The following is a 20,000-nucleotide window of genomic DNA, read 5'->3' on the forward strand; positions in this document are numbered from 1 at the left end:
TCCAGCCCTTGCCTTCATATCTCAGTTTCACCCAATCTCTCTCTCTCTCTCTCTCTCTCTCTCTCTCTCTCTCTCTCTCTCTCTCTCTGTGTATCTTTCCATCCAGCTGTTCCAGTCAGCTTGGGGAGCATGCTGCATGTGAGTGTCATCATCCCAGCCTCCACGCAGGGAGTATCGGCTTCCCTCTGCACCAGACGTGGGGTCAGAGGGTATATCAGGGAACATGTTGCCCTCCTCTAGTCTTCCTGTCACCCCCAACCTGCTACCCCACCCACACCCCACTGTGACGTGCAATGACGGACAGGAGGGGAAGTGTGTGTGTGTGTGTGTGTGTGTGTGTGTGTGTGTGTGTGTGTGTGTGTGTGTGTGTGTGTGTAGTTATCCGTTGTGGACAGTAACTAAGTACAATTACTACTCTTATTTTTTAAGAATCTGTACTTTAGTATTTCGATATTTGGATACTTTTAACTTTCACTCCATTACATTAAAAAAAAATATGGAATGTGATGGGCGAGGCCTATTTGGGGCTTCTGTGACACGTTTTGCATCACGGAGGTGTCACCTCGGTGCGCAGCCCCGTGCGCAAGCTCGTGCACAAGCTTGTGAGTGGAGCCCATTGGTCGAAACCGGTTTCGCTCGTTCATGTTAGTGGCCCCAGCCGTTTTAAGCTGCAGCAACTATGAATGGCCAGCGTGTCCAATGCGCTTCAATGCAACCACTGGGTTCTGGGGGCTTGGTTCTACGGCTCGCCGACGTGAGCCATGACATCGCCCGTTTTGCCGTTTCCCCCGTGTTGCCCGTTTTTCATGGAGACGTGATGCAGGGCGTTTTCAAAGATTTCCACTCTGGAAGGGGGTTCCTCTTTGTTGCGTTTTCAACCCCCGATAATGCTGTTGCCGTCTGATGTGTGCCTGCCAATGGTGTAAAGTAGCTAAGTACATTTACTCAAGTACTATACTTAAGTACAATTTTGCAATTGCATTTTCCAATTTTCAGTACTTTTACTTCTACTCCACTACATCTCAGAGGCAAATATTGTACTTTTATTCCACTACAATTATTTGACAACTTACTTACTTACAAGTTACTAGTTACTTTGTAGATTTTGATTATTATTACAAAACACATTTGAAACACATTTGAAAATAGCAGATCTACAAGCTCACAATGCGTCGATGCGACGCATTGTGAGCTTGTAGATCTGCTATTTTCAAAATATTTGTATACATTTTAAACATTTCAAAATTTGGGACATTCTGCATAATGAGTATTTTCAACTTTTGGTTCTTTAAGTACATTTTGATACCAATACTTTTGTACTTTTACTTAGTAAATCTTGAATAACGGACTTTTACTTGTAACAGTTGTTACTTTTACTTAAGTAAAAACTGTGAATACTTCTTCCACCACGTGCGTGCGTTAAGTGACTGAACCCACCAGTAGATTTATTGAAGCTGGGATGTGTGAGGTGCTGGTCTCCAGTAACCATCCAAGACCAGCTCATTCTCCCATGCTTCACAGCATCTCCCATGTCTGCACACTCTCCATCATCCTTCCCTTTGTTCTTTTATTTCGCACAGAGCTTAAAGGGTTATAATTCAAGCCCTAAATGGAAACGGCAGACATTCATTGAGTTTCCTGCCGAAGGTTTAATTTACCATTTTAACTGCATTTGATTTAGAGTGACTTTGGATGTATACTTGAGTAGGTGCTAGATCAGTGGTTCCCAAACGTTTTAGCTCAAGACACAAAAGAGTTTGCCTGGGACCCAAACTAGCGCTTTGTGCCACGCCGTGAGCTTGTAGATCTGCTATTTTCACTTGTTGTTATTAAACTTTTTTTTTAAATTTATTTATGGATATTATTAGAATTCTTTATTTTATTTAGGAAATACTTTTGAAGAATGTTGGAACATTAAAAAAAATAATTAAGTAATATATATGTTACAGGGAAATTGGAGAACCAGGGAAATTGGAGAAGGAACACTCGTTTTCCCCGCCCCCAAGCAATTCTGTAGAAACAACACTAGAGGGAGCCACGAGCCAGGCTTCCCAACTAAAGTGCACACACATATATGGCCGCGACCACACACACACACACACACACGCGCTCATGCTTTCAATTTAGAAACAACACTAGAGGGAGCCACGAACCAGGCTTCCCAACTAAAGTGCACACACATATACTGTATGGCCGCGACCACACACACACACACACGCGCGCATGCACACGCGCTCAAGCTTTCAATTTGGTTTATTGAAAGCAGGACTGTTAAGATACTTTTATTGTGTTCTGGCTTTTGTTTTAGTTTCTCCCTGACACACACACACACACACACACACACACACACACACACACACACACACACACACACACACACACACACACACACACACACACACACACACACACACACAGTGATCCATGAAAAGAACTATTCTGTCCCTATCGGTTCACAACTCGGACGGCGCTGATTCGACTAGCAGGGCATCGGCCGGTCAGCGCGGGCACTCGCGCCTGGGGGCGCGAGGGCGCGCCTCCTCGGCCTCAAGCTCTGCTGAGTCGGCACGCCTCCGTCATGGACAATAACTATTATCACGTGTGCGTGTGAACGCGTGTGAACGCGTGTTCAGCGTTCCCCTAGCGTAGCTTCCTGGTTGCTACGTGGGGGGGGGACAACAAAAGACAGGTCCGCGTCGCATCAAAGCCCCCTGCTCTTAAAGGTTAATGATGGTTGTCTTAATTATGCTGAGCAGGGAGAAAAATGTAGCAGAGCCTGAACGCCAAAATAAAATATTACATCCACTCTTGTATTCTCATTCTATAATATTGTTTCATATATTTGGTCTGTAATATTGGTTCAATCTATTCGTGAGTTATCTGACAGAAATTATACGTAGCCTGCGAGTTAGTTCTGGCAGATATACTCGAGAGAGATTCTATGTGGCTGTTTACAGCGTCATGCAGACCCATACAGTACGTCATACTCTGACGTGGCAGTCAGCTGTCCAATCGGGCGGGTTATTTAAGCTCACCTTCATCTGTGTTCTGTCTGCTTTGTGTGTCATAGGTGTTGTCATGCAGCGTTTGCTCCCACCACCACCCCAGCACCACCAGTGGGCTCTGCTATTGGTTCTGTTCCCCATGGGGGGTTGTCATTACATATCTATCTCCCTGCTCTTAAAGGTTAATGATGGTTGTCTTAATTATGCTGAGCAGGGAGAAAAAATAAAATAAAATATTACATCCACTCTTGTATTCTCATTCTATAATATTGTTTCATATATTTGGTCTGTAATATTGGTTCAATCTATTCGTGAGTTATCTGACAGAAATATATATATATTTTTTTTTAATGTAGGAAATGAAAATAAAAGGGGATATTTACTTGCAACCCCAAAAAAAAGATGTCCGCAAGACCGCGACCCAAACATGGGTCCGGACCCACTGTTTGGGAAACAGTGTTCAACTCTCAGAGTTACTGTACAAATGCTGAGGACAAACTTACTGGGGATTGATCCAATAATAACCTAATGCAGTTGTTATAAAACATTTTGTGCTAGATTTTTTCAGCCAAGTAACCCCTTCACAGGCATAAACCATTTTGTTTGCCTTTAATTAATATCAAAAGCTCAGGCTAACTCACAAAATGATGCAGCGCGCTAGCTGGAAGATGTATTTTTGTTTTTAATTGGCGGGTGGCTGACGTATTCGCAATTGGTTGTATGTTAGTGTAATCAATTGTAACTGAAAATAAAATAAAGATCTTGGGGGAATACCCCAAAATACCTTTAAGGGCACTATTACTCCCACATTGTGTACCAAATATGTGTGTTTTAACCTTGCGTGTGATGGCACCATTTACAGAGATCAACATACCGCCGTTGTGTGTGTATTATAAAACACTTTAGAGGTCGTACTGTACGAATGCTTTGGAGCCTGCTTATGATCCAATAGGTCTGCATGACGAGAGCTTCATTAATTCACTTATCTGCTGTCTGTTTATGACCTGCACTGGCTCACAGTGCCTCTATGAACTGAAGGGGGGGGGGATAAGATGAAGATATGTTAGGTTAAAGAAAAAAGAAACGGAGGAGGACATATGCTCCATCGTCCATCAAATAAACAAGGATGTCTGTTTAACCCAAGGAGAGAAGAAAACCTTTGGTAGGGAGGGGTGTGCGTGCGTGTGCGTGTGCGTGTGTGTGTGTGTGTGTGTGTGGAGGGGGGTGTGTGGGGTGGAGGGGAGGGGGTTAGCAGCGCATGCTAGATAACGTATCACTGGAGAGCCCATTAGCTGCTCTCTATCCGGCTCCGAACAGGAAATGTGGATCGACGGCGAGATATTTCCTCCCTTCCTCACTCCTGGTCACGCTCGGCTCTGCTCTGCACACGTTCACTCCGTCACTCCCTGCCAGGAGGGGCCTCCTGCCTTCTGTCTCCCCCAGCTCCTCTCCTCTGTTCACTAGTCTGGCTCTTTGAAGTTCAACTCCTCTCCTCTCCTCTCCTCTCCTCTCCTCTCCTCTCCTCTCCTCTCCTCTCCTCTCCTCTCCTCTCCTCTCCTCTCCTCTCCTCTTTGAAGCCCCCTCTCTCTCTCCCTCCCCCTCTCCCTCTCTCTCTCTCTCTCTCTCTCTCTCTCTCTCTCTCTCTCTCTCTCTCTCTCTCTCTCTCTCCCTGGGTAGCCAGTGTTGAAATGCATTAACCCGTCTCTCTCTGTTCAGCTCTGGGGCCCATCATCATCATCATCATGATGATGATCATCGGTCCCTTCCAAATACAATGAAGATTGAGCTGGGAGACCATCAGTGGTGTCTGGGGCTCAGGATTAGACCTCATCTATCAAAGAACACCTGCTCCCTCACAGTGTGTGTGTGTGTGTGTGTGTGTGTGTGTGTGTGTGTGTGTGTGTGTGTGTGTGTGTGTGCGCGCGCGGACCAAAGGCATACTTGCACACACACACACACACACACACACACACACACACACACACACACACACACACACACACACACACACACACACACACGCACACACACACGCACACACTGTGTGTGTGTGCAAGTATGCCTTTGGTGCGCACCACACATGAGCGGAGCTGCTGTAGATCAACAGGGAACAGAGGCAGGCACCAGAGAGTCAGGCGTTTGATTGCTCTAGCATGTGCGGAGGAATGTTAATACATGTTATTATGACATAAGGAGCAGGGGCCAACTGGTATGATTTAGAGAGCCCGACTGAAGAGGAACTACAGCTAACACACTCTCCATGGTCCGCTAAGAGAGAGGGAGAGAGTGTGAGAGAGAGAGGGAGAAAGAGAGGGAGAGAGAGAGAGAGAAGGGAAGAGGGCAATAGATAGAGGAAGTGTACAGTAAGGAAGTGCAGTAAATTCCTGTGTTGAGTTAACTCTGAGATTGTACACATGGAACCAAACGGACCCTTTTACGGGTCCATTTGGTTCCATTTGTTCACTCTCAGAGTTCAATTAACAGAGATTTTACAGTGCACCACATGAGCCTAACATGAACATAGCCATTGCGTTTTGAAGTCTCTGTTGAGCAGGCTGTCGGCCGTGGGTCGTGGGTCATGCATACCTTCCATGACTCTGTGCGTCTCCAGTGCAAATAACGATGTGGTGAGTTGAGGTTACATGCTGGCTTGCTTTTAATGGCACTTAAGGATCAGTGAGGGAAGTTGACAAACTAATTAGCTTTTGACAGCCTAATTAGCTTAATTGACGGAGGACGCCGTAAAAGTGAATCCACATTTAAGGGTGGAGATTGATAGCGGGTGACAGTGCACACACACACACACGTGCACGCACGTGCACACATGCACGTGTGTGTGTGTGTGTATACGAGTGTGTGTGTGTGTGTGAACTGTATATGTAGTGTAGTATAGTTTTTTGTTGCTGTTTTTTGTCTGTTTGTCCGTTTTGTTTGTTGTTGTGTGTGTAATGTATTTTCATTCATGAACATCTGTAACTTGCATTCATTCAATGGCGTCCTACAAACACTGGTTTTCTCATTCAAACACTGCTTTTTACTCTTGTCACTTGTCACAAGCTTCCTGTTTCACTCAAACTTTGTTTTGGAAGGCAGATTTCTTTTTGCAACAATGCCTATCACATGCATTGCCAAATACATTCATTTCATGAATAACCATAAAGAACTTGTGACTAAGGTAACTGGATCTAAACATTGCCCTCTTGGAACACTGGTTTCCCCCTCTGCCCCTTGTATGAGCTGTGTCACTGAAGATGAAGAGATGATGGTTTTTGCATACAGTTGTATCGCCACAGGCTTTAACCCATTAAAACCGGGAAAGCATCTGTGTAACCACTTTAACCATTATTTCGTACTTTGACTATTCGATAATAATAGCAGATATACAAAAAAAATAGCAGAAAAATAGAAGATATACAAGTTTTTGGTGGTCCTTCACATGAAAACGTTTGAGAACCACTGATATAGCAACATACGTTTTTCAGAAAATCGGCCTCAGGTCTTAATGGGTTAAAACGTGCTGCTTTATCGCTTCTCATGGCCGCCTGCCAACCGTCCTGAGCTACACGTCGGTCCTCTGCAAATCTCCCTTTTGATTTGATATGATTTGATTTATTAGACATTACGATTAAAAGAAAAACACATGTTACATGCTTCTCACAGAAACGTAGAGGATAAAAAAACACAACAAAGTCGGCGACTTATTTCCATTCCGTGGTCCTTGGTTGTAGACAAAACAAAACATTACGACACAGAACAGGCAGTGTCTCTGTGTAGATAAATGGTAAAGGCATCAAAATTAGAATTTGCACTGAGTTTAATTATCGGGACAAAGAGGATTATGACTCTATAAGGACATGGCATGGGATCATGTAGAATCAGGACTGTCTCGATTTGATCAGGACTTCTGGCCTCCCTAGGAGCAGCTTTAAAGTAACAGTAAACAACACACCCCTTGCACTCCAACTACAAGTGAACCGTTCTTGAGCAAAGGCTCCTAACCCCCAAACGTGCTCTTCTAGAGCAGTGGTTCTCTGGGGAAACCCCAAAATAATTTGGGATTTCCCCAGAGGATTTGCTTAATGTGCAACATTGTTTTCTCTCTCTACAGTAAACAAACCAACATACAGTATGAGTGTATACAGGGTATCTGCACATTGAGCGTGTAGTTCGGCTATATTCATATTTTATATAATATTTATCTGTGGAACCGCGTCAAAATAAATGTAATGGCCTACGATTTCAAGTGCTTGTCAGGGTGGGGGGGTCCCGCAGTTCAAATATGATTATTTGGGGAGGTCGTGGCCTGAAAAGCTTGGGAACCAGTGCTCTAGAGGAGCAGCTCAGTGTAGCACAGAAGATAACGGTCTAACATACAGCTCCGAGGTATGGATGTGCTTCAACTGCACTAATGTAAATGAGTGGATGTGTGGGAACGGAGCAATATATACAATGCAAATGCTGGGAGATGGGGGGACCAACCTGCGACGTGTCGTGGTTGAAGATGATGGAGCTCAGGTCGCCACAGTTGTAGTGTGTGATGAGGTCCTCTGTGGTGTAGGAGCCCTGCATGCTGCCCGCACGCACGCTCTCGTGCTGCAGGAGAGTCTGGTTCAAGGCAAACAGCACCTGCAGGGAGGGAGACAGAGACATGTGGCATAGTTTCTGTTAGTTAGTGTTAGGACCCACAACCCCTTCCACAAAAGGGGGATCATGCTGTACCTCGTACCATGGAGGAATATGCATGCAGCGTTTTGTTTTCTCGTTATTGTTGTTTTTTTTCAAAACACGAACTGCTGACTGCAGTGAGGCATGATTTTGACCGCATCAAAAGACTAAATGCAGTTATGCACCTGAGGCCTTCGGTTGAAGAAGAAAAAGACGCGAGTTTTCATTTTCATTTAGGGATGTTTTCATACACTTTCCACGCAGGCTGACTACAGGTAAAAATCAGACCACAGAAGGAATGGGAAAAACCAGTGAAAGCAATAACTCTCTCCAGGAAAGAGGGAGGCAAGGCAGGAAGAAAGAAAAGCTGGGTAGAGAGAGAGAGATATAGAGTCATAGAGGGAGGAGAGAGTGCCCCTTTAAAAATAGCTTTCCCCGTCTCTCTCTCTCTCTCTCCCTCTCCCTCTCCTCTCTCTCTCTCTCTCTCTCTCTCTCTCTCTCTCTCTCACCGGGGCTCAAGTGCCGTAAATTTACAGCTCCCATTAAAATCAAAAGTAAACCCTCTTTAGAGAGAATTTATAGTGTGCAGCCGCCGGCCAGCCCCAACGACACGGCAGCTGTCTGAGACAGCGGGGGTTAACCTTCCCTGTTCCCGCCCCTTTGCGCTCCACGCCGCCTCTCACTGGCCTGACAGCCGGAGCCTGGCTGTCAATCACGCACTAAGCTCTATGACAGGAGCTTTAGGTGTGCATGTATGGTGGACCGGAAAACTATTTTTTCCCCTCTCTCTCTCTCGCTCTTTGTCTATGTATGCAGTGGTAAAAAAAAGTACTCAAATGTCTTACTTAAGTAAAAGTATCAATACTGCAATGCAGTATGTAGCAAAGTACAAAAGTATTGGCAGCAAAATGTACTAAAAAACTGAAAATTGGAAATACTCCAGCAAAGTAAGAACACCTCAAAATTGTACTTAAGTACAGTACTTGAGTGAATGTACTTAGTTACTTTACACCACTGTGTATGTGCACACAGCAGTTTCAGTTTCACGTGAACATTCACACGCAAAGTGTGTGTGTGTGTGTGTGTGTGTGTGTGTGCGCACACTTGATTTGATTTGATTGGATCTGATTAGGTTGTGACTCGGCTCGTATTTATAGCACAGTGTGCACTATAAATACATCCATGTCTACATTCCCAATTGCCTACGTCAAGAAACGAGACTATAGTGCTTTTTGGTAAATACTATCGGGACGAGGCCAAAGCGCCGGGCCCGTTTATGATTTGCGAGGCGACTTATGGCCGATACAGCTGTCCGACTGATCCAGGCCAAAGTCAAAAGGTGCGGGTCGTAACTCATACAATTACGCTATGTTTTTTGCAATCATAAATGCCCTCATTGTGCGCGTTGAATGGCTAAACTGTGGGTAACCCTCATGCTCCGTTAATCACATTTTGAGTTCTAAACCCATGCAGGCCACGTCTCTGTCTGTCTGTCTGTCTGTCTGTCTGTCTGTCTGTCTGTCTGTCTGTCTGTCTGTCTGTCTGTCTGTCTCAGAGGTCACTGTGCATGCTAAATGGTCTCACAGACAGTGCCTTAGTATTGTGCTTTCATCATAATGAAAGGAGGACAACTGGAGAGCTTATGGATGTCTCTCTCCCACTACCCTCTCACTCTCTCTCTCGTCTTTGCACTCCTCTTTCTACTCTCTCTCTCTCCGTTCCTTCACCCCCCCCCCCCCAACCCCACCATCCCTCTCATCTTCCTGCCAGCCCGGGGGGAACGTCGCCCCGAGTGGAGAGGGAGAGAGAGCGCAGACCGATCGTATTTATTCCTCTCGACGTGTTTCATAGAGAGTCGGCGCGGCGCGGTCGCCCCCGCCAGAGAGGCGTAATCCCCCCAGACGGAGGGGCCTTGATCAAATCTGCGAGCGTTTCAGTTCCTGAATGAGAACAGTAACAATATGCCTTTCATTCTCTTCTCCCTCAGCTCATATATATACCTCACCAGGAGGACCGCCGGGACCACCAGGCTTCCCTCTGCAACCAGAACACCCCCCCCCCCATGGCCTGGTAATGACAGCATACCTAGAACACTGGTTCTACAAACGTTTTTCATTTCAATGACCCCCATAACTCTGAGAGCGTACAATACAAATGGAACCAAATAGACCCTTATGCACGTCTATTTGGTTCCATTTGTACACGCTCAGAGTTACAGACCTGTAAAGGGTCTTCACTTGGAACCCCATCAATGAACCCTGAGGGTCCCCGGACCACACTTTGAGAACCACTGCCTTAGACGTTTCTATTTTCCATCTCGCGTGACACGCTTTTATTCTCTCCATCCTCACGCACGCGCCTAACAGTACGCACGCACGCACGCACGCACGCACGCACGCGCACGCACGCACGCACGCACGCACGCACGCACGCACGCACACACGCACACACGCACACACGCACACACACACACACACACCCTTACTCACACGCATCTAGTATTAACAGACTCAACACACACTGAGTCATGTCGGGGGGGAGGGGGGGGGTGCCAGGCTGCAGTGACTGAAGCTAACGAGCTACAGTAGCTAATCCTGCCTGCGGCTGAGTGGGTGCTATACAGGCAGGCTGGTGGTGTTAGCTTGTTGGCTTGGCAGTGAACACCCCGTTGCCCCAGCCCCATGACCCCCACGGCTCACCGCACGCTCGACCATGCCAAAAGAAACACAGCATACAGCCGGCCTTGGGCATGGAGAATGATGAAGAGTGAGAGAGAGAGAGAGAGAGAGAGAGAGAGAGAGAGAGAGAGAGAGAGAGAGAGAGAGAGAGAGAGAGAGGCCACAGCTTGGCAGAGCTAACACCTCCTGCCAGGGCCTTGTGCTGTCCTGCCAACTTAAAGGGTGTTTTCCCTAAATACTGCAAACTGCACCAGAGACAGACAGACGGGCAGACAGACAGAGAGACGGGTCGGGCAGACAGACAGACAGGCAGGACAAGACGGGAGTAGTGGTGCTGGAGTTCGGCAAACAGGGCTGAAAGTATAAGCGAAATCATGGAAAAGGGTGAGGAGAGAGGGGGGGGGGGATAGGTGGAGCTTGGGGTGCTGTTGTTAAGAAGGGGGTTGTGTTGTTTCAATATTATTCGTCTCCCGGGTTAGGCACACAAATCTCTGAGCAGTAACCATAGAGACAGAGTCTGTGGTGGACAGAATGAGACAGCATGTCAATCAGAGATAGAGATAGATAGAGAGAGAGAGAGACGGGGAGAGAGAGAGGGGGAGAGAGAGAGAGAGAGAGAGAGAGAGAGAGGGAGAGAGAGAGAGAGAGAGAGAGAGAGAGAGAGAGGGGAGAGAGAGAGAGAGAGAGAGAGAGAGAGAGGAAGAGAGAGAGGGAGAGAGAGAGAGAAAGAGAGAGGGGGGGGTATGGTGAGAGCCGAGGGGTGGCTCAAAGTTGCCAAAATGTAAACACTGTGTGGGTGAGTGCATCTGTGTGTGAGTGTGTGCGTGCGTGTGTGTGTGTGTGTGCACATGTGCATGTGTACACACTACACTGTGCTTAAGAGAGGGTATAGGGGGCGGGGCAGGGCCATCCAAGGTAACCAGCCCTGATCACAACTAAACAACAGCACCGCAGGTTTCTCTCGTACTACCATCTCATACATACGTGCGTGAGAACCTCCTATTATAATTAAATAAAGCCTTTATAAGAACAAAGCTGGCAGGAGGAGAAAGCCAGCCATGGCTGCCATGCACGTGGACCTGGTCTTGGAGGAACGTACCATTTCTCCTTGCCTCGGTGCAGCATTCCAAAAATTCATTAGCAAGTATTGGAAAGAAAAAGGCAGGCGGTGGTGGTGGTGTATGTGTGTGTGTGTGTGTGTGTGTGTGTGTGTGTGTGTGTGTGTGTGTGTGTGTGTGTGTGTGTGTGTGTGTGTGGGGGGGAGGGTTACAGTATAGTGGGAGTCTGGGAGAGAGAGAAAAGCATGGGGTGAGAAAGAATAGAGGGAGTGAGGCTGACCTCACCCCAAACCCCACACACACACACACACACACACACATACACCCTGGTGGAAGAAGTATTCCTTTTTTTTTACTTAAGTAGCAATACTTTAGTACAGTACTTGCGTAAATGAGTTACTTTCCACCACTGCACACACAAACGCACCCACACAACACACGCACACGCACACGCACACGCACACACACACACACGCAGACACGCACACGCACACGCACACACACACACACCACACCAGCATTTATCAACACGTGCACGGACTGGAGCAGCAATTGACCCTGTAGTACATTAAACCCTGGCTGTTAGCCTGCTAGCATTAGTATTAGCTGGTTTTCCGTCAGCGGGGTTTTTACATGTAATGAGTAGTGCTGATGACAAGGTGTTGGAAGACGAAGGGCTGAATCATGTGGACTGCAACTGGCTTTCCAACTCTGTTATATCTCACCTATACACATCGTGAAACCAGTGAAATAATGGCGGAACGGTGCCCACAGCCCTTCGGGGTAGAGTCGTACCTAACTGTAGACGTAACGTAGTGTAGAGCAGAGTGGCACAGAGGAGAGTACAATGGCTCTGGTCTACAGCACAGAACAGCGCAGTACTTGCAGTGGAGAAGAGTATATGTTTATTTTTTTTACTAACAAACAAACAAAAGGAGGGTATTGCAAGTGGGCCCCCAAATAATTGGCAAAAACACTAAGATTTTAACCCTGACCCTTGAAAAATGTGTTTTCATTGTGATACAGATACATTGGAACTTTAATGTTGGTTCCATTGATCCTATAGCTGGAACAAAAAATAAACATGCTCTGAAAAGGCTGCCGTGTTGTAGTTCACAAATCAATCAATTACACACCCCATGAAGCCTTGAATTCATAGAGATTTTTTTTGTTTTTGTCGCATTCCTAAGCTAATAATTTGATGACCGGGTCATCGGTCAGTAGGACTCTGCCAGTCGGCAAATTATCGCCTTAGGATTGCAGCTAAAACAAAAAAAATCTCCATGAATTCAAGGCTTCATGGGGTGTGTAATTGATCGAAAATAAGTCATTTGTTTGGGTGAACTACTCCTTCAGCCTCACCACCACCATTCTTCATGCCATTCTCCATCACTCTTAGTCTCCCTAGACGGGAGACAAACACAAGGAATAGACCAAGGACAAAAGGGGAGAGAGAGAGAGAGAGAGAGAGAGAGAGAGAGAGAGAGAGAGAGAGAGAGAGAGAGAGAGAGAGAGAGAGAGAGAGAGCTGAGGGAAAGCATCCGTGTCATTTAATATTTTTGCGTTGGCTATTCAAAAATAGCAGATATACAAGCTCACAGCGCGTCACTTCGTGCCGCGCTGCGAGCTTGTACATCTGCTATTTTTGAGCATTTTAGAAAAGTCTTGAAAGTGTGCAAACTACTGATTTAGAAGGCATTTTGTAGAGTCGGCCTCAGGTCTTAATGGGCTAGACTAGAGTAACTGCACATGAGGAGGAAGAGCAGGACGAGGGAGCGAAAGAGGGGTGGGACGCTGATAAAACAAATAAAGGCTTATAATGTGTATGTGTTTGTGAGAGAGAGAGAGAGAGAGAGACACAGAGAGAGAGAGAGAGACAGAGAGAAAGAGAAAGAGAGAGGTGGGGGGAGGGGCAGCATGTGCTGTGCAGATGGAGGTTAGGTCAGGTGGGTCTTCCATGTTTCAGCCTGGCATGCATGGCGTGGCAGCGTGTACAGGTGGATGAAAGGCCAGCCATGATGACTGCATCAGACATCTCTCTATCTGTTCCTCTCTCATCATCCGTCTCCTACACTCTCCCTTCCTCCTCTCCCTGTCTCTCCCTGTCTCTCCCTGTCTCTCCCTCTCTGGACTTCGATCCCTGCATGTCCCAAATCACTTGCATCTTTCACCCACACTCTCTCCGTCTTTCTCTGTCCCCATAATCTCTCGTTCTCAGTCACTGAATCACTCGCTGATAAAGCAAACATTCCCGAGCAGCTTGAAGGAGATGTTGTGTTGATGATCCTCCCTCGCAGGCAGCAGACAGCTCTGTTTCAGCATCAGAGGCAGGGATGTTCCAGACCTTTAGTTTTCTGGTGCTTTTTTTAACCCCTTGTTCTCTCTAATTTATAGCCAATTGATTCCTCCTCACACACATTTCTGTGTTGTCACTGCTGTTGCATCCTACTGCCAGTGAGGAGCCCTCACCGAGAGGACGTAGAGCCTTCGTCTATAATCCTGCCGCCCGACACTCCCCGCTGACAGGTGCCGCCCCCCCCAGCGCGTAGGAATACGTGCAGCGATATCACCCTCCCCCCCTGGCGTCCCTCCCCCGAACACAGGCCAATTGTGTCCGTGTAGACGCTCGACAAGGCCGGATGCACCACGTGGATTCGAACCGACACCCTCCGCGGTGGTGGGCAGGTGCACTTTACCACTATGCCACCCCGAGCGCGATGTTCCGGACCTCTGATCCCACTGGGACACGTGTGGCTGGGTCCTACTGAGCCCATCTGGGTCTATTGTGTATAGCTTCTCAGGGGTTTTGTTAAAAGGTTAAAGCTTAAAAGGTTATATTCTGATATGATAGTAACCATTGCTATAGCGTTTGTTCAATAACAGGGGTCTCCCCATCTCCCCAGCTCTTAAATAAGCAGAAAGGTGGGTTGCAAATTTCATCCGATCATGAAAAACAACCCAATTTACCAGCTTAAATGTTATAGTGTTCCAGCTCCAATTGTGTCTGCATTTGTTTAACCCACTTCCTATTTCACTTGTTTATCCTGTATCCTGTATGAGTGCTCTCTCGTGATTGGATGAAATTGGTATCCCGACCTGAAAATGCATTTTTTTTGGTTTACTAAAGAGCTGTAGAGATGGGGAGACCTCTGTTACAAACAAATGCTCTATAGCAATGATTACTATGAGAATCCAGAGCCATTTAAACAACACAAATATCACTTACGGTACCTTTAACACTGAGGATGTTATTGTGTATTGTGTAAACATGGGGCGGATATGGAGGTGTGTGCATGTGAGTTACAGTCTGTGCATTCAATGTGCTCACAGTGGCGAAAGAAGTACTCACATTTTTCACTTGAGTAAAAGTATCAATAACACCATGTAGAAATACTATGTTACAAGGAAAAGTCTGGTTGTCAAAATATACTAAAACCTACTAACCTCTACTATACTACCGATATCTCAGTACGACATGCCGCTTCAACCTGTCATGAGTGCGTGTGTGTGTGTGTGTGTGTGTGCGTGCGTGCGTGCGTGCGTGCGTGTGCGTGCGTGCGTGCGTGCGTGCGTGCGTGCGTGTGTGCGTGTGTGTGTGTGTGTGTGTGTGTGTATCGGCGGCATGGGGCCCTTTTAAAAGCCTCACGTTGTCAGATCTTTTACAGTACGTTATAGGTCTGAAGCCACCTTGAACACATTAGGATGGAGAACAGTAACGGAGACGATGACACACAAGACCACATCAAAGATGTCTGCACGCTCTCTCACCACGTAGCACAACCACTGTCTCCACAGGCTTTACCAACAAGGCCTTCACAATGCTCCTTTCTTTCTTGCTTTCTTTCTTTCTTCACACAGGAGATTGTGTGGACATCTTGTGCCTATATTTAGGCCAGGTGCTGGACATCAAGGCAAGAATCAAGGAGAAGAAGGTAGAAACATCCGCACACTGGTTTAAAACAGATTTTCTTTAATGGCGCAACGTTTCTACGTTTCTCGGTCGAAACGTTGCGCCATTAAAGAAAATACGTGTTTTTACCTTCTTCTTTCTTTCTTTCCTGCCTTACTCCGTTAGGGAAATCCTTCCTTCCCCTCTCTCCATCTCTCTTTCCCATCCCCCCGCCCTCTCTCTCTCTCTCTCTCTCTCTCTCTCTCTCTCTCTCTCTCTCTCAGAGAACTCTGTAACCTGTCAGAGGCCATAAAAGAAACATTCAAACATAAAAATGCCTCAAAATGTGATCTCCGCTGTCAGAGGAATGCCAAAATATTTTAACAGCCCCTCAGCACCTTTCTGTGTGTAACGTTTGCTTACTTGAAGGTAAGCAATGCTTTCAAATGATCACATCTGGCGTACCTCCTCTGCTTTCCAAGTTTTTTATCCTTTTTTAATGTCCGACTGTACACACACACGCATGTATACACACATGGTCTTACACACAGAGTAAGCGTTACCGCTCGTTTGACATAATTGTACACAGGAATATCCACGTATAGGTTTGCATGCAGACGTACTATTACAGTTAAGACCTGGGGCCACAAATGGGATACTTTTCCTGTTCTTTAATTGTCTAGATGCTGATGTTCAGAGAGCTCAAAGTGCTTAAAATGTGTGGGAATGTTTTCAATGTGTATTTCTCATCTGACGAATCCGGTGGACGGGCGAACCTCAATACAGTGAATCTGTGTCGTCACACATGCTGTACACAGTGCAATTCTCAGTTAATGTATCCATTTGTACCTCCATCCATTTGAGAATGGCGGTGAAATCAGGCTGAAACATTGCCCAGATATGGGGTCATACATCATAGATGTGTTGTCCAAATTGGTGCATCTCATCCAATCGCGTGCAGGCATGCAAATTGGTCCGCGCATTGACCAATTGCCTGCACACCGACTTAAGGATCTCATTCACAAAAACAAGTTTGTTTTCCACACACACACACACACACGCATACACACACACACACACACACACACACACACACACACACACACACACACACACACACACACACACACACACACACACACACACACACACACACACACACACACACACACACACACACACACACACACACACACTTTGCACACAGACTACAAAGCTTAAAACCATTCTCCTCATTTTCTGACAGCCTCTTCCGCTCAGACAGCCTTTCCGGCTTTTGAAACCCCCATTTTGAATCCCCCCATCTTTATCTTTTCCTTCCTCTCCTCTCCTTCCCTTTCTTTCTTTCTTTCTTTCTTTCTTTCCCTCTACAGTGTCTCACTCTCTCTTTGCCTCTCTCTCCTGTTAAGTCTCTCACCCTGCCTTCTCTGTCTCCAGGAAATCCAGGGATTACAGGAGGTAGAGTCCCTGTGGCAGAAGCCTGCTGCTGCTGCTCCCACATAGCTTCCACAGAGAGACAGCCATTCTTCCTCTGTCTCCTCCTCTACCTGTGTCTTTTCCTTCTTCTACACTCTATCTCAGTGGTTCTCAACCTGTGGGTCGGGACCCCCAGGGGGACCCCCACTGCCCACATGAGTTTGGGGGGGTCCACAGCCCAGATGACACTAAAGTGACAATTGAAGGACTTTTAAGACCCCAGATCCTGTCAGGGATATATTTGTAATACTCTCACAGTTAAATTAAGAGACAACTTTGCCGATTTGCAACCTAAATCCTGTTGTTCTGATGATGTGAGGGGATCAATAATATACTGTAGTGTGGGAAATGTGTCTGTGGAGATATTCATCTGTAAAATGTTGATGTCGCAACAGTCAAACATGTTGTTTCACGTAATTTGAACTTACATTCTGTGCATTTTATGTCATTGCTTCACGTCATCAAAGGTAATGTACCTAATGTAGGTATGTTCTTTCTCCTCACCTCCATTTCTCCCTCAGTCTCTCTACTCTCGCTCACTATACCCACAAAACAGCAAAAGCACTGGCTCACGTGCAGTGTTGCCAGATTTTGTGAGAGCAATAAGCAACTAGGTCTATGATTGAAAACAAGCCCAAAAGAAGCGACTAGGCCACATGAGCATCGGATATTTGAAAATAGCTGATCTACAAGCTCACACGACAGCTTGTAGATAGGCTATTTTCTTTTTTTTTTTGAAAAAAGTGAAAACATTTCAATATCTTTTGAAACATTTTAACAACACAAATCTGGTACAGGGGTCACAAAATATTTTTAGATGGGGGTCCGTGGATAAATACATTTAATTTGGGGGTCCTTGACATTGTAATGCTTGAGAACCACTGGTTTAAACAACATTAGGAAGCAAGTCCAAATAGGCAACTAAACTTTAGAAACGAGTCCAAATAAGCAACTAAACTTTAGAAACAAGTCCAAATAAGCAACTAAACTTTAGAAACAAGTCCAAATAAGCAACTAAACTTTAGAAACAAGCAGGGGGGGGGGCCTGCTGTTTGACTTGGCAGAGCGGACGCTGGGCCAGTCAAACCAGCTTTCCTGCCCCTCAGAAGAACATAATAAAGTAGCATTTGATTTGATCCCCCCCCCGCGCCCCCCGCATCCCTGCTCACCCCCCGAGAACGAACCCACCGGGAGAGAAGAGAGACAGGAGGAGGAGGGGGGAAAAAGAGAGTGGGGAAATTTGTTAAAAAAAAAGAAAAGGAAAGAATAAAGAATGCGTTGTTAAATTATAGGGGAAATGGAGCTAAATTGTAGTTTTGTTTCATGGAGCGCCTGGAGCAGCGGGGGTGGAGGTAAGCTGTTGTGTTAAAGTCAACAGGACAACACAACCGAGCAGCCATTAGCCTCACAGGAGACACACACTGAAAACAACTAAACTATAGAATCCTGAGTGTTCATTTAACTCTGAGCGTGTACAAATGTAACCAAATGGTCCTAAAACTAAACAACAAAAAAAAGCATACATTTGTGTTATTCTATCTATATCCTATTTTTGAAAAATAATGTGTTGAGACTGAGGTGAGAGGAGAGGAGAAAAGCTAAGTATTCATTCAGTGCATTTCCTGCGGTTAAGCCTACAGAGTCAAGCGCTACCATCCCAAACTCCACTCGTCATCTGTCTCTCTGTCTCTCTGTGTCTCTCTGTGTCTCTCTGTGTGTGTCTCTCTCTCTCTCTCTCTCTCTCTCTCTCTCTCTCTCTCTCTCTCTCTCTCTCTCTCTCTCTCTCTCTCTCTCTCTCTCTCTCTCTCTCTCTCTCTCTCTCTTTTCCAGGGATAGATAACTGTGTACTCTCATTGAATTCCATCGGATTTACCCGGCTCCCATTATGATGTGCGATGCTATCCAAACCAGATGAGCTGGGTCTTCTCCACGCCATGGAGACAGACCAGGCAGAGACTGAGGGGGCCGGTGCACGCCTCCCCATCCCTCGCCCCGGCCACTGACCACTCGCTCCCGCTCTCTCGTTCTCTCTTATCTCTCTGTCTGCTTTGGTTGGACTAATGGCTTTCGACAGACTAATTCCCTAAGAATGATTTGTAGTTTGCAAAGTCCACATCTGAGGTCCCGATGAAACACGAGAGCAGCGCTCCCCATCTCCCACATGAAGATGAATTGAGTAACGGACGGAAAGAAAAAAACCAATCCAGATTGAGGGAATCCAGTAGGTCCAGACAGTTAGTATGGGGCTGGACCAAGGGACGCATTCATAACTTTTTAGAATTCTTCCCAGGGTCAAAGGTTGATGTGAATGTGTGCGTGTTTGTACCGGTATGTGTACAGTATAGAGAGATGTGCATATGGATGTTTCTGCGTGCGTGCGTGTGTGTGTTTTTGAGTGTGTGTATTTGAGAGCGTGTGTATGTGCATGTTAGGATGTTTTGGGTAGTTGTGTGTGTGAGAGTGTGTCTGTGTTATCACAAGCTCTGTCTAATGTCTGTCGAACATCACATCAAGTGGAGTTAAAATGTATAAGCTTCCAATTTTGAATGGAAACACAAACATACACATGCATGTGTGTGCATGTTCACGTGGCAAGTTAGGTGGCAGTGGCTCAGGACTCAGGAGGTACTGTAGAGCGGCCGTCTGGGAGTGGAAGGTTCCAGTTCGATCCCCGGCTCGGTTTAGTGTCCATGAGCAAGACACTGAACCTCTAACTGCTCCCCATGAGCAGGTTGGTGCCTTGCATGGTTGCCACTATAGGCTGCTATGGATTATCTTCTTACCGATAATTTTTTTCGATTAATAGCATTATCGAGAAATGTTTTTTTAATAATATTTCTTTATATAAGAATTGTCAAGATTTTTTTTTTCTTTCTATCAAGCCGATTAGTTTGATTAACCACTTAAGCAGATTTGCAGAATCACAAGTTCACAACTCATCACTGAACTTGTAGATACAAGATTGAGCTTGTAGAACTATATTTGCCATCGGTGTGTAAATGCATGTGTGGATAACTTTGACTCTGAATGCAATGCACATGGAGAAAGGCGCTGCTACATAAATGCACCGTTTACCGAGTGCATGTGGCGTGCATGTGTGTACTGTACATGCGTGAGGGAGTGCGTCTCGTCATGGCGTACACATGGCCATTGTGTCTGTATGGCTTCACATTGACTTGACCTGTTAGTCTGTGATGGACTGCACAGTGAACAGTAACAACCCAGCAGA

At 46.1% G+C, this 20,000-nt stretch overlaps 1 protein-coding gene across 1 annotated transcript in view; it reads right to left on the bottom strand.

The window, feature by feature from the left end:
• The window catches only part of trabd2b (TraB domain containing 2B), a 123,727-nt gene that overhangs the window by 45,479 nt on the left and 58,248 nt on the right, over nucleotides 1–20,000 (bottom strand). Inside the window, exon 3 of the mRNA XM_080430892.1 lies at nucleotides 7,485–7,631. Coding sequence (XP_080287018.1) covers nucleotides 7,485–7,631 — 147 coding nt within the window. The remainder of the gene's footprint in view (nucleotides 1–7,484; nucleotides 7,632–20,000) is intronic.

This window comes from Gymnoscopelus braueri (assembly GCF_963280865.1).
Source record: "Gymnoscopelus braueri genome assembly, chromosome: 6".
NCBI classification, from domain to species: Eukaryota; Metazoa; Chordata; class Actinopteri; order Myctophiformes; family Myctophidae; genus Gymnoscopelus; species Gymnoscopelus braueri.